The sequence below is a fragment of the Tamandua tetradactyla genome, chromosome 7 (genome assembly GCF_023851605.1).
Source record: "Tamandua tetradactyla isolate mTamTet1 chromosome 7, mTamTet1.pri, whole genome shotgun sequence".
NCBI lineage: Eukaryota > Metazoa > Chordata > Mammalia > Pilosa > Myrmecophagidae > Tamandua > Tamandua tetradactyla.
In genome coordinates, this window is record NC_135333.1 from 166,754,610 (window position 1) to 166,768,665 (window position 14,056).

Here is a 14,056-nt window from a genome sequence, read left to right on the forward strand (position 1 = left end):
ACCAGGAAAGGAGAAGCCAGTAGGATAGAAGGAAACAGAGTGTGTGGTGACCTGAAAGCCAGGAGAAAGCATCTTCAGAAGGAGGGAGTGGAGTGATCAACAGTATCAAATTTTGCTGATGAATCATGTACCATAATTCATTGACTCTAGCATTTTTTCACATTTAATATTTCTGAAACAGTACATTTTATAGTTGATGACATGTGACACTTTAATTGGCATGTAAAATAATAGCAATCTGGAAGAACTATGGTATATGAGGACTGAGAATTGACCACTGGATTTAGGAAAGTGTAAACCATTGGTGACATTGACCTAAGAGTCTCACCCTAGGGATGGAGTGGGTATAACAGCAAATGAAAGAAGAGAAACTGGGATATGAACAACCTTCTAGAGCTTTACTATAAAGGGGGGCAGAGAACTGGGGTAGTAATTGGAGGAGAAAATGGGAATGTATAGACTTTTTTGTCTTTGAAGGTAGAAGAAATGACAGAATTGCTATGTGCTAAGGGCAGTTTTTTGTAGAAAGATGCCCATTTATGATGTAGGAGAGGAAGAAGAGGATTGAGGGCCTAAGTGATGGCAGCATCCTTAGAAGCAGAAACGAAGGTAGAGCTGAGGGGGCCAGATGCTCAGGTAAGTAGGACAGATGGAGCTTCAATTTCCTTTGTTAAGTGAAGGAAGCAAAGTCAAAGCAAGGTTATCAGTTCAGAGCCAGGATGGAGAAAGGGTTAGAATTTAGAAAAACAAAAAGAAGTGTGAAATGGTTGTCTAGAAGAGAGAGAGAGAGTGAATGGACTAGGGGAAATATTGGAGGATTACTGGGCAGCACTGGGGTTTGGCCAGTAATTTAAGGCACTTGGCATGGTTGATGATATTCTCCAGCGTTTTTTCAACTGGAGAGTTGCAGGTCCTGAGAAAGTTCAGAGTTGAATTTCACGAGGGGTATGATTTTGCCAAAGAAATTTGTGTGTGTGGAAGAGGAGCCAGGGAGTTGAGAGTGCATGCAAGGAGGAGTTATAATGATCAACCATAGTCTCTAGGCTGGGTAAGGGGAATGCTTTTCCACCCCTGTTGCTGCTCTAGATGTAATTTACTCAGGCTAAAGCAGAGTGGCAGGTGTGTATGGCTGATGCGCTTTAGCTGTTTCTCTATTTTGATAAGGTGTCCTTTCCCTTACTCTTGCCACTAGATTCATTCTCTTCAGACACAGGTCACAGATCGTGGGGAAGGGCAGATGCAGTGTTGTGCTGTTGGGGTGGTCCTGACAGTACATGTTTCTCTTGATAGATTTGCCATTTATGATACCTCATGCCATCCCTGTGTTCTTTTTTCCAATACCAGCTGTGTAGAGTGCAAGAGGGATTGAAGCTAAAGATATCTGAAAAATTGTTTTGCTAATTTGCCTTTTTTATTTCTTTTTTTTTAGGCAATTGATGAATTAATAAATAGAGGCTTGCCTCTTATTCTGGTTACAATTGGTCAACAACATCTCTTAAACAAGTTTTGTTTAGTGAAAACACATTTTTTCATTGGTGTGGCTGCAACAATAAATTGTGTTCCAGAAAATACCTTGAAATCATCCCCCCATGGACTTGTTTCAGAAAGAAGCAAAACAAACATCCTAAGTGTAAAAGGTAATCGTTTGTTATATTTATTGCTTGCTTCCCTTTCTCCTCATTTTCCTAAACCATTCTCAGCTCCATCCCTGAGGATCCATATGAATAATTTAGTATATATTTCTCATATATAAGCTTATGTAATGATACACATATGTGCTTATGTCTAGGTATATGTATATGCACACCCATCCTATATATACATATTCATACACATTTTCATATATATGCACATGCATAATAGGATTTGTGATTTTTTACCAAACAGTGTAATTCAGATTTTTCTAAATCTTGCATTTGTTGTGCAGCAAAACTTCACTGAGATCACTCTACCAAATCAACTGCTCTTACTTTGGTACACTTTTCTTACTGGCTGTATAATGTTCTATGCTATGAAAATACTGTGGTTTATTCAACCATTCCCCTCTTAATGTACATTCATTCTGCTTCCAAAAACAATGTTATAGAATTGCATATCCATATGACATGGTGAATATTTCTGTGTGATAGATACTCAGAGAAAGGATTGTTGGGTCACAGGATGTATAAATTTTCCATTGCACTATTTACCTTAAGAATAATAAATGTTTTTTACCAGTAACTATGATATTAGCTGTGTATTTTCATAGCTTCCTTCTATCAGGTAGAGAAGCTTCGTTAGTCCTAATTTGTTGAATGTTCCTTTTTTTGTGAAAGGGTATTGGATTTTGTTAAATGTGTTTATTTTGCCTGTTGAGATGACCATGCAGTTTTTGCTTTTTTTTTTTTGATATGATGTATTGCATAGATTTTCATATCTATGAAATACATCATATCATTTACATCATTGGAACAAATACCACTTGGTCTCATGTTGTATAACTCTTTTTATATGTTGCTGATTTGTTTTGCTAGTATATTGTTGATATTTACATCCATATTCATTAGAGGTATTGGTCTGTAGTTCTCTTGTGATGTCTAGTTTTGTTGTCAGGGTGATACTGGCCTCACAGAATGTGTTGCAAAGTGTTCCGTTCTCTGTTATTAGTTTGGGAGGATTTGTGAAGAATTGTTATTATTTCTTCTCTAAATATTTGGTAGGATTCAGTTTTCATTGTGAGTAGTTTTTGTAAATTACTAATTCACTTTCATTGCTTCTTGTATGTCTTTTCAGATTGCCTATTTCTATTTCTTTTTTTTGGCATGGGCAGGCTCCAGGAATCTAATCTGGGTCTCTGGCATGGCAGGCAAAAACTCTGCCACTGAGCCACCATTGCACTGCCCTAACTATTTCTTTTTAAGTCAGTTTTGGTAGTGTCCCTTTCTAAGAATTTTTTTCATTTCGTCGAAGTTATCTAATTGTTGGCATAATAAATAATAGTATTCCTTTATAATCCTTACTTATTTCTATAAATCAGTAGTAATATCACCTCTTTCATTTCTGATTCTTGGTCAATCTAGCTAAAAGTGTGTTAAATTTTTTCACCCTTTCGATGAAACCACTGTTTGGTTTCATTGATTTTCTATTGTTTTCTCTTTATTTCATTAATTTCCACTCTAATCTTTATTTCTTCCTTCTGCTTGCTTTAGGTTTAGTTTGTTCTTGTTTTTCCTATGCCTTAAAGTGGAAGATTATTTACTGATTTGAGCTTTTACTTCTTTCTTAACATAGCCCTTAACTGTAGCTACAGTTTTCCTGCTAAGCCTGCTTTAGCCATATCCTGTAAGCTTTAATATGTTGTACCTTCATTGCCATTCATCTCAAAGTATTTTCTGACTTCACTTTTGATTTCTTATTTGATCCAAGGTTTTTAAGGAGTGTGTTGTTTGATTTTCACCTATTCATGAGTTTCCCAAATTTCTTTATGTTATTATTTGCTAACTTCATTCCATTGTGGTTGGAGAGGATATTTGATGTTATTTCAATACTTTTAAATTTATTAAGTTTTGTTTGTGGTTTACCATATGTTCTATTTTGGAGAATGTTGGGTCTAGTTGATTTAAGTTATGTTCAAGTCTTCTCTTACCTCATTGATCATCTGTTTAGTTGTTCTGTCCATTATTAAAAGAGGGACATTGGCAATCTCAAACTATTGTTGTTAAACTATCTAATATCTCTTCGTTTTATGGATTTTTTCTTCATGTGTTTTGGTGCTGTGTTATTAGTTTTATGCGTTCATAATTACGATATCTTCCTGATGGATTGATCCGTTCATCGTTATAAAATGTCTTCCTTTATTTCTAGTGACCTCTTTTGTTTTAAAGTCCATTTTATCTAGTATTAGTCATTCTAGTTTTCTTGAGGAAATTCCTGTTTGCATAATACATCTTTTTCCATCTTTTTTTCCCAATCTATTTGTATCTTTGACTCTAAAGTCTCCTCAAAATAGCTTATAGTTAGATCTTGTTTTTATCCAGTTTGACAGTTATTGCCTTTTGACTGGAGTTTAATCCATTCACATGTAATGTTACCTTTATATAGTTGGATTTATGTCTGGTATGTTTCTTTTTTGTTCTTCCCAATATGTCGTCTTTTTTCTCTATTTCATCTTTCTGTGTTCTTTTGCAATGTGAATATTTTCTAATGTAGCAGATCAATTTCTTTAATGATTTTCTCCCTATTTTTTTATTTCCTTAGTATTTGCTCTAGGGATTACCATATATGTCTTAACCTATCAGAATCAGTTTCAGATACTAGCTTAATATGAGTGAGATGTAAAAATGTTACTCTTCCATTACTCTAATTGTTTTTCCCCTTTTTGGAGGCTGGAATCCAAATATTGTTATTATAATCACCTTCAGAATTGAATGGGGACACTTGCCTTCAGCAGGAATCCAAATGAACTTCCTTTAGTATTTCTTGTAAGGTGGGCTTACTAACAACAAATTCTCTTAGTTTTTATTTATTGTGGAATGTCTACTTCACCTCAAGTTTTGAAACATAGTTTTGTTGAATATAGGTTTCTTGTTTAACAGTTTTCTTTGAGTACTTTGAATGTGTTATGTCTCTGGCTCTAGTGTTCACTGTGTCTGATGAGAAATCAGCTATTAACCTTGTGGGAGTTTCTGTGTAAGTGACAAGTCATTTTCCTTTTGCTGGTTTCAAGATTTTCTCCTTGTCTTATGATTCCAGCATTTAACTATGATGTATCTGCTGTAGATCTCTTTGCATTTATCCTATTCAGAGTTTGTTGGGCTTCCTCGATGTATAGGTTAATGTTTTTCAATAAATTTGCGAAGTTTCCAGCTGTTATTCCTTTGAATATTTTTCTGCTCCTTTCTTTCTCTCCTCCCCTTCTAGGAATCCCATTACATGTGTCTCACATTTCTCTGAGGCTCTGTTAATTTTTCTTTTTTTTCCCTCTCTGATTTTTAGCTTGCATATTCTTTATCTGTTTTCAAGTTTGCTGATTCTTTTGCCCATTCAAATCTACTATTGAGCTCCTCTTGTAAATTTTCATTTCAGTTATTGTACTTTTCAACTCCAGAGTTTCATTATGATTCTTTTTATCATTTGTTTTTATTTCCTTATTGATACTGTCTATTTTATATATAACATACTTATGTTATATGTAACATAGTTATCATCCCTTCCCTTGCTTATTTCATCATGGTTCCCTCTAGTTCTGTGAACGTATTTATAATTGCTGGTTTGAAGTTTGTCTGCTAAGTCTTACATCTGGTTGCTCTCAAAGGCAATTTGTTTCCAGCTTTTATAGTCATTGTGTTGAGCATACTTTCCTGTTTCTTTGCCAGTCTTATGCATTTTTTTTTAGCTGGAAATTTTATATACTGGATTAGTAGCAATTCTTGGTACTGCACCCTTTCTCTGGCGCTTGCAATTGTTATTTGCTTATTTATTGGTTTACTGACTTTCTGGATTCTTTTGAAGTTTGTTTCCCCCTGCAGTGTTAAGCCTCTGCTGTTGCATATTAGTATAAGTAGTTTGATATATCCTTCTGGAATTCAGGAGAGAGATCTAGACTAAAGATGTATTTAATAAATATTAGCCTATACATAGTATTTAAAAGCGTAAGACCAGATGTGTATCTCCAGGGAAGTAAGTGTAAGTGCAGAAGAGATCAGAGGAATGAAATTCTATGCTTGCCACCATGAAGAGGGTAAAGGAATGAGGAAGAATCTGCAAAGGATCTTGATAACAGCTGAATGAGCAAGGTGTTTTCAGGGATCAGTTGAAGGAAAGAGGACGTGTAAGAGGGAGATTGAACTTAACAGAAAGGATATCACTAGAAAACTTGAGAGGATGCATTTCAGTGAACCTACTCTTAGGAATAGGTTCAGAGACAGAATGGATGGAGTGGTATTGGAGTGAGTGGGTCTAAATAAGCTTTGAGGACTTCTGCCTTGAGGAGAAGAATGTGAAAGTTGCTAAAGGCAGAAGCTGACAAAAGAAGTTTTTTATAAATTGAAGAAATAATGAAATATTTGTGAATTGATGAGAAAGATTTGTTGAGAGGAAAAAATGATTGTGCATGTGGTCGTTTATGTGGGCTCTCTGGCATAGCAGCCTTAAGTAGGCAAGAGGGGATGGCATCTAGTGTATGGGCATATTACTGACAGGCTGAAGGACAGAGTGCAGAGTTATACTCTGTAGGACTTTGTGTGAGTTATCTTCTAGTTTTTAGTGGAATAGGAAACAAGGAATTAACTGAAAGTGAGGATGGGGAAAGAGGTGTTGGAGGTTAGGGAGAGAAGAGAAGGGATGAGAAAGCTGTCTTAGAGTAGGGGGCAAACTGACTAGGGAATGTAGCAGGACCGCTGGGTAGCACTGCATCTTTTTGCATTCTTAGGTATGAATTTAGAGTAAGAACAGTCAGCCTGTTTTTTTCTCCAACCGCATTAAGATTCAGGGGTGCAGGTGTGAGGTAGGCAGAGAAGTGGCTTTAATGGGACTTAGAGTTTTGCCAAGTGAGTACAATAAAGGAGTGAGAGGCAAGGAATATGAAGGTGTATGAGAGACTGTAACGATGGACTAAGGAACTGAAGCTTTAAGATTAATGAGGGATGAGAAGACGTATGAGGGCGAGGGAACAGAAAAAACAGGTAGTAGCAAATTGATTCCAGAAGGGCTGAAATATTGTTAGATTCATAGTTATAGAGAGAATGAATTTTATATTGTTACTTTCCTTATCTTTGTACATTTTCTGTGTCCCTGGTCCCCCATTCCAGGCAACTGAAGTGAACTTCCTCTCCTTCAAATCTAGTATTTCTTTTAGTTTTAAATATCATATTTTCAGTTCAGAAACTGCTCTGCTTGCATCTCCTTAAACTTTTTAATTATTTTGGGTTCAAATTACCTTGTTTGTTACAAAAAGCTTTATTTTCCATTTGAGTTTCCTCTCTCTGACTCTCCGAAGGAGTCAGCCTACCCTAGTTGGTGTTAACAAATCAATCTTAAAATTGTATGGCTTAACCCAGAAAGTTTATTTGTTTGTATTGACAAGGAGACATGCTTTACACAGTCACTCAGGCAGCAAGTGCCACCATCTTGTAGGTAAACCATCTGAAACATATTGCCTCTAAATTGCCTGGAAAGCAAAAGAGATTACAGAATAGCACGTGAGCTCTTAAATGCCTCAGCCTGGAACTCCAGTTTAATTGCTGAAAGGCCCAGTCTAAAAGCAAAGAGGCTAAGAAGTAGAGTCTCACCAGGTGTCCAGGAAGGAGAGAAGACTGTCTATGAGTGAACATAAGTGAACTGAACCACAACTCTTCTTAGATGTGATATTATGCTTCCTGATCAGCTCATTAGGGTTCCAGTCTTGTTGACATAAGTCATGAAATGACAGAAGATAAAGCATGCCAAGAACAGTGACTGGCAGGTAACCAGTCTCTACTAAGCCTCCAGGTCTTCTTACATCTCTTTACCTCCAAACAGAAAGGATGTGGCTCACCTGTGCAGGTCATCTTTGTGTCTTGGGAACCAGACACACCAGAAACCTTGTGTGGGACCCCTGTTAACCTTATCTGATGAGGCCATTGATACCTGTGGGTCAGACTCGTCCTAGGATCTCCCACGTTCTGATCTAGGGTTCTTCCATATGGTCCAGGCATTTTTCTGTCTCTGTCTCTTTTGTCTCCATCACTCTTAACTCTTACCCTTAGAGGAGAAAGCCAGTCCAAGCTCTTTCTGCTGGCTTTTTTCTCAAAGCTCAAGTTCTCCCTCACACTTGGCTGATAAATAGCTTAAGAACCTCCTAATTTACGGAAAGAGCCAGGTAGATTGGGGTTGGGAGTGGAGAGAAGTCAGGTATGTTCAGATCCATGTTATTCTAGACTCCTTCTCACTCACAAACATAGCCTTTTTTTGGGGGGGGGGGGGGATATTTTTTCAGTAATTTCTAGCCAAATAATGATTTGTGGTTTTTCTTGCTCTCCTTTGATCCATAGGCTAGGTTTACTGAAACGGGCAAAATCTGTGATCTAAATTATTTCACTTCACCCTGGTATAGAATAAGTGCAGGTTTTGGATTGTGGGCGGGAATTTTAAGAGATATTTGAGGATTGCAGACTGTGCTGTTTAAAATGGTCTCTCTGTCTCTGCTCTTAGAGTGAGGGAGCTTATGCAAATCAGAAGAACTCATGCTCCAAGGAGATCTTATTGAAATATAAATATCTGGATGACCCAAAATAATTTGAGGGCCTTAAAGAATCTTGGTAACCCAGGGGAGGAATGAGAGGTTTAGATCATTAGCTAATAATATGAGCAACTTCATTAAGGACCCAGAGATCCTCTCAGGATTGCCTTCTTTGTTGTAAAAATCACCCTACTAAGGTATAATCCTAAGGATTAATTGATATAGGAATATGTTTCTCATTATCATTATGGGCTTTTTTATTATTAAATTTATGTATAGTTTCCTCAAAAATAACAAACTTAAAAAAAAAAGAATGTTTACACTAACTACGGAGATCCGTTGTTCTTCTAAAATTTTGTGTCTTTATAGAACTACAGTTAAGGGATGATGGAAGCTCCAATTCTCAGCTTACAAAAATGAAAGATGAATTCACTCTAAACACGCTAAAGGCAAGTTTGAACATTAAAACAAGTCATATGAATGCAGTTACCCGAATGTCCACTGTTAGGCCCAGGGCAGGCCCCCTTTCAGTGCTGTGCTCTTGGGACCCCAGGAGCATTTCTTGCTTAAATATAGGGTGGGGTGGAGACAGAGTCTACTCCGCATGAGGAAATAGATGCCCAGAGGGGTCAGCCTTTGACTTTATAACCTGATTAAGGTGTTGCAGAAAGTATGCTTCATTGTTTGATGTAATTTGAGCATTCCATGCTTTCTGTGTCTCATTTCCTAACAGTAATGGTGACAACAATGGCAAGGACAGAGGCTACCATTTATTCAGTGCTTATTACACAACAGTCACTTTTCTTGATTATTTAATTTTCACAAATCTGTAATATAGGCATAATTCATTTTTGAACTATGTTGTGCCCAAATCATGAGAAAACTGAGGCTAAGAGAGTATAACAGTTTCACTAACTTTATACAACTAATAAATGACAAATCTAAGAGTAGGACCTATATCTTTTTTATTCAAAAAACCATGTTCTTAAGCATTATACTAAGTTGCCCTCGTATTTATATAACATTCACTGCTTTGCACAAATGAGTTTTTAGAGACCTGTGGCTTCAAAGATTTGTGGATTCCTTTCTCTTCTGCCATGCCAGGTTGTCATTTGCTAGTGTTGATCCGCTGGAAAAAATCAGTATATTCCCATTACAAATTAAGTGACCGTAATTTAATTTGAAATACATACAATAAGTGGTAGCTGTTGTACCTGCTTACTCTTGCTGTTACTTACCTTTTCATTCTCTATTGTCTTTTTCCTGTTCACTGGGCTCTCTTCTCCGATGATTAAATATAGTTTTCCTTTTTGGGTTTTTATTCATTGTGACTTTTCACAATGAAAATAATTTAACGGTTAAGAATGAGACATTATGTTATTTTTGGACTTACATGATTGTGCAGTATCCTTTCTTTAGTCAGTTTTACTGATGGAAGCTGAAGACAAGATAAACCTCCTTGTGTCAGAGATGGAATGTGCAGGCCAAAAGGACTTCCCCCAGTGTTCTGCTGGTGACTTGGAGATTATCGTGGAGGCCAGGCTTCAGCAGGCTGCGATTGCCCTGCAGAGGTTCCAGGCAGCGTACAGGTGGGTCTCTCCAAGTACTAACAGAGGTTTGATGAGAGTTTTCTCCCTCAGGCTAATTTATTACATATTTTATATAAGTTCTAGAAGTTCCTAGGTCAATAGAGCATGCTCGCTTTTATTATTCAAGGGATTTTTCACATTTTATTACAACTAAAACTACAGCTGTCAACAAAACAATTGCTTTATTAAAGTACACATCTAGGAAATGTCATAAAGAATGTACAAGGTAATAGAGCTTTGCTTTTTAAAATTTTATTTATTTTTTAAAAACCACACTTAAATCCCTTATAGCTTTTTTGTAGTTAAAGACCATGGAGCATATTTTTAAACATTTGAGTAAAATAGTAAAAACAAGTTATGTTTTGAAAAATTAATGCCTTCTGAGCTATGTTATGCTGAACCAGTTAAGAAACCATTGTAGTTATTGATTATTTGAATGTGTTGTGATTGTTAGTGTCAGGTCTTTCATTTTACCTGTTCACTGATTCATTATTTACTCAACTAATATCTGTTAATAAGAACTGTCTGACTACCTCCTGCCAAGCTCTGATCTAGGTACTGGAGATGCAAAGAATAGAATATAGCTGTGATAGCCACATGTTCACAGACATTTGAAACAATCAATTAGAGGAGTAAAATATAATAATACTATTTTTTTCATTTGATATTATACAAACATACTTTTCTATATTTTTCATATTTAATATTATAGAAACATTTAATATTATAGAAACATACTTTCTAGAATTTCTCATATAATTTATGATAAACATTTATCATGAGGCTTTCTGACACTTTCAATAATGATTCTTTTAATAAAATAAAACTGTTTTATGCTACCATTCATTAATTCATTTAAAAATAATTTCTGGTCACCTACTATATGAAAGCCACTGTTCTAAACTCTTGGGATATGTCAGTATATATTATATATACAATAAAATATATAACAATACAGACAAAAATCCCGTCCTCATGGAGTTTGTATTCTAGGAGACAATAAGCAGAAAGAAATTATGTGTGCCAAAGTGATATGTACTGTGGAGCATATCAAGAGTGTAGGGAGGAGAAAGAAGAAGAGTTATTTTAAGATCGCATGGTTGTAATAAAGAGTCTGACTCTATTTTGATGTTTGATGGCTGACAACTTTCAAGTACCACTAGTTCCCCTTTTTCCTTCTGCTCTACCTCTGGGAATTTATGAGAGAATGGAGGGAGAGAGATTGTAAAGTAAGTAAATAAAGATGATTCTTTGAGTTTTACTATAAAAGGGAGTGGAGAAATGGGATGACAATAGTTGGTAAAAGTAGGGTGAGGACAAATTTTCTTGAGATTGGAGAGATAATATATAGTATACTAATGAAAATGAATCAGTAGAGAGGGAAAATTTGATGTTCTAGTGTAATTAACTACAACAGTAGAGTAGGCTAGTCCAGTCTCCTCTTTTTCTCTTATGCAAAATACAATTCTTCTCTACCTTGAAATTCCAGAATGGTCTCCGGAAGGCGAGCAAGAAAACTGGCTATCTTCCCAGGGTATAGATGGAAAAGAATCCCCAAGAGAAATCAGTCCCCTAGGCCAGTGCCATTAGTAATTGTGGTGTCCGAATTGGCACTGCCTGTGAAATGTGAAAACTGAGAAGTTAACCTTAAAACTGGCTATGATATTGTAGGACTGTAGCAGAGGTAAAACCAGGACTGCCAGTATTGCCAAATGCCACTGGCCATCTTCCCTGTGTTGGTACTTGCACCAATGCTGCAAAAGCATTGGCAGTAAAACCTGGGGTGCTGCATCGTGAATCAAAGCAGTGGAGCCAAACTGTACCATGTACCAGTGTACTGTTCTCCTCACTGCCACCTGTTCGCAGTTTTTCTTTAAAGCAAGTTTCACTTAAGAATGTCCTTGATGAAACACTGAAATCTATTAAATTTGTAATTCCTATCCTTGCCTATATGTTTAATATTTAGTGGGAATTTAAATACGCCTAAAGCATTTCTGCTGCATCTCGAAGTCTGATGGTTGTCTTGAGGAAAAGCATGCCTTTGAATTGAGAGCAGAATGAACCACTTTTATCAAAGAACATCATTTTTAATTGAAAAAATCAACCACCAGACAAACTGTGGTTATTCAGATTTGGGTATTTGGTGGACATTTTGTTGAAAATGAGTAAAGGATCATTTCACTTCAGGAAAGCAATTGCTATTATTTACTGCTAATGATAAAATTTGAACTTTCATGAGAAAATTAGAACTTTGAAAAACTTATAATTACCACCATGAGCTTGACAGTTTTCCAATACTTAGATTTTTCTTTTGAGATTGGAAGTCATATTAACAAATGTGATTTTTTGGATATTACATAATAAAATATGTCAACATTTGGAAGGTTTACATAGCTCAAGAAACCAATATTTTCCAAATGACTAGTTCATGTTGTTACAAAATTCTGGTTAACAGATCCATTTGAGGAGCAAGGTTGACTAATAGGTTATAATATAATGGAGTAGGAAAAAGTTTATCAATATGTATTAGACTGTGCATTGCAACCCGATTTGAGAAACTGTCACTTGCCACATTTTGGTGTAGCATCAAAGAAAAGTGTTCACAATTACTTGAAGAGAATGTTTAAAATATCCCTTCCTTTTCTAACAACTATCTGTGTGAGATCTAATTTTTTATATACCTCAACCAAAACAATATCTCACAACAGACTGAAGAAACAGATACAAATGTCATCTATTATGTAGTATGCCTCCAAACTTACAAAACACTGGTACTCTTCACTCTTAAATTTTGTTTTATTTTGGAAACCTTATTTTTCATAAAAATATATTCATATTAACATAAAATTTTTCATAAAAATATATTCATATTAACATAAAATAGGATTATAATTTTCATTTTGAAATTAACTAATGAAAATTAAAAAGGTTAAAAATATTCTCAGCTTAATTCCTCATATAGTAAAAATTGATGGCGCTCTTTAGAGGTTTTCTATAATTTTTAGGGGTATGAGGGGTCCTCAGCTTGAAAAGCTTGAGATCCACTGGTTTAGAGTACTGCCATATTTAAGGTGACTTTCCGGGGGCTGTGGTAGATGATTGATGTTAAAATAAGTATAACATAATAATATACTATTTCCCTCATTGATGTTTGAAGGGAGAGGAAACTTTCACTATATTATTTCTTATAGAACACTTTAATCAAATGTCTCCCAGTGATCAGTGACAGCCCTGGAGAATATTTCTTGTCATCTACCTTTGTTCTTTCCTCAGTTCTATATATGTCTTAAACCGTTTTGGTATGGAGGATATGGGTGATTTTGGAGTGAAGGAAGATGGAAAAGAGAAACTAAAAATTACAAAATGGCCACAAAAGGGCTGTTGTAATAGAACTTTAATTTGAAGACCAGATAGACATATGCAAATAAGGTGCAGATATATCAGAATCACTTCTACTTTAAATGCTTGAATCTAGCTCTTGGGATAAAAACTACAAAAACTTTGATATTATTGCCATTTTGGAGCAGAGTTGTCATTTGGAGGAAGCCTACTGTCAGGATGAATGAATTTTTCTTATGTGAACTTTACCCCCCATAAGGTTCTGTTTGGATACTGCTGAGAGTGTTGGACAGTCCCTTTTCCAAATGATGGTTAGCTTGACATTTCATGATACTTCTAATAAAATTATGTGTCAAGGAAATTGAAAGGCACATTCCCTAGGGTGACAGGTAGAGCGAGCTGCATGGATCTTATGAGAAAAAACTGACCATTTTTTGTCATGAATGTTAATAAGAAATAAATGGGATAAAAGTTATTTGAATTATATTTCTACCTCTAATAAGGCTGCCTCTCTTTCAGAATACTGTCTTCTTTTTTAAAATGCTATTTCTTTCCTCTTCTCCTTTATATTTAATTTATTGTCTAAATGGAAAACATTTGAGCCTTTGAATTTTATGTCAGGATAAAACTTCCTTCCTATGGGATTTTAGGCTGTTTACAGTGAATAATCCTCCTACTTTCTCTCTTTCTTTCTCCTTAGTGTAGTAGAGAAACAAGAAATTTTTCATTGTGCAACTAAGCAGTATGAGGTTGGTTAGGAAGTACTAGTATTTCTTAATTTTCTTCATTACGTTTTCTGCTTAGAAAGATTCCAAACCCCTTATCATTTCTCTTGAAATCAGAATTTGGGTTTCAGAATTAATGGAATGGGATGGGCACCATTGTCCCAGGGTTCTCTAGTAGCCAAGTAGTTAACAGCCTCTGAAGCTGT

The 14,056-nt window shown here is 35.7% G+C and overlaps 1 protein-coding gene across 1 annotated transcript in view; it reads left to right on the forward strand.

Annotated features, from left to right (window-relative positions):
* The window catches only part of CFAP54 (cilia and flagella associated protein 54), a 335,670-nt gene that overhangs the window by 203,946 nt on the left and 117,668 nt on the right, over positions 1-14,056 (forward strand). The window contains exons 49-51 of the mRNA XM_077111714.1: positions 1,430-1,637; positions 8,567-8,650; positions 9,621-9,786. Coding sequence (XP_076967829.1) covers positions 1,430-1,637; positions 8,567-8,650; positions 9,621-9,786 — 458 coding nt within the window. The remainder of the gene's footprint in view (positions 1-1,429; positions 1,638-8,566; positions 8,651-9,620; positions 9,787-14,056) is intronic.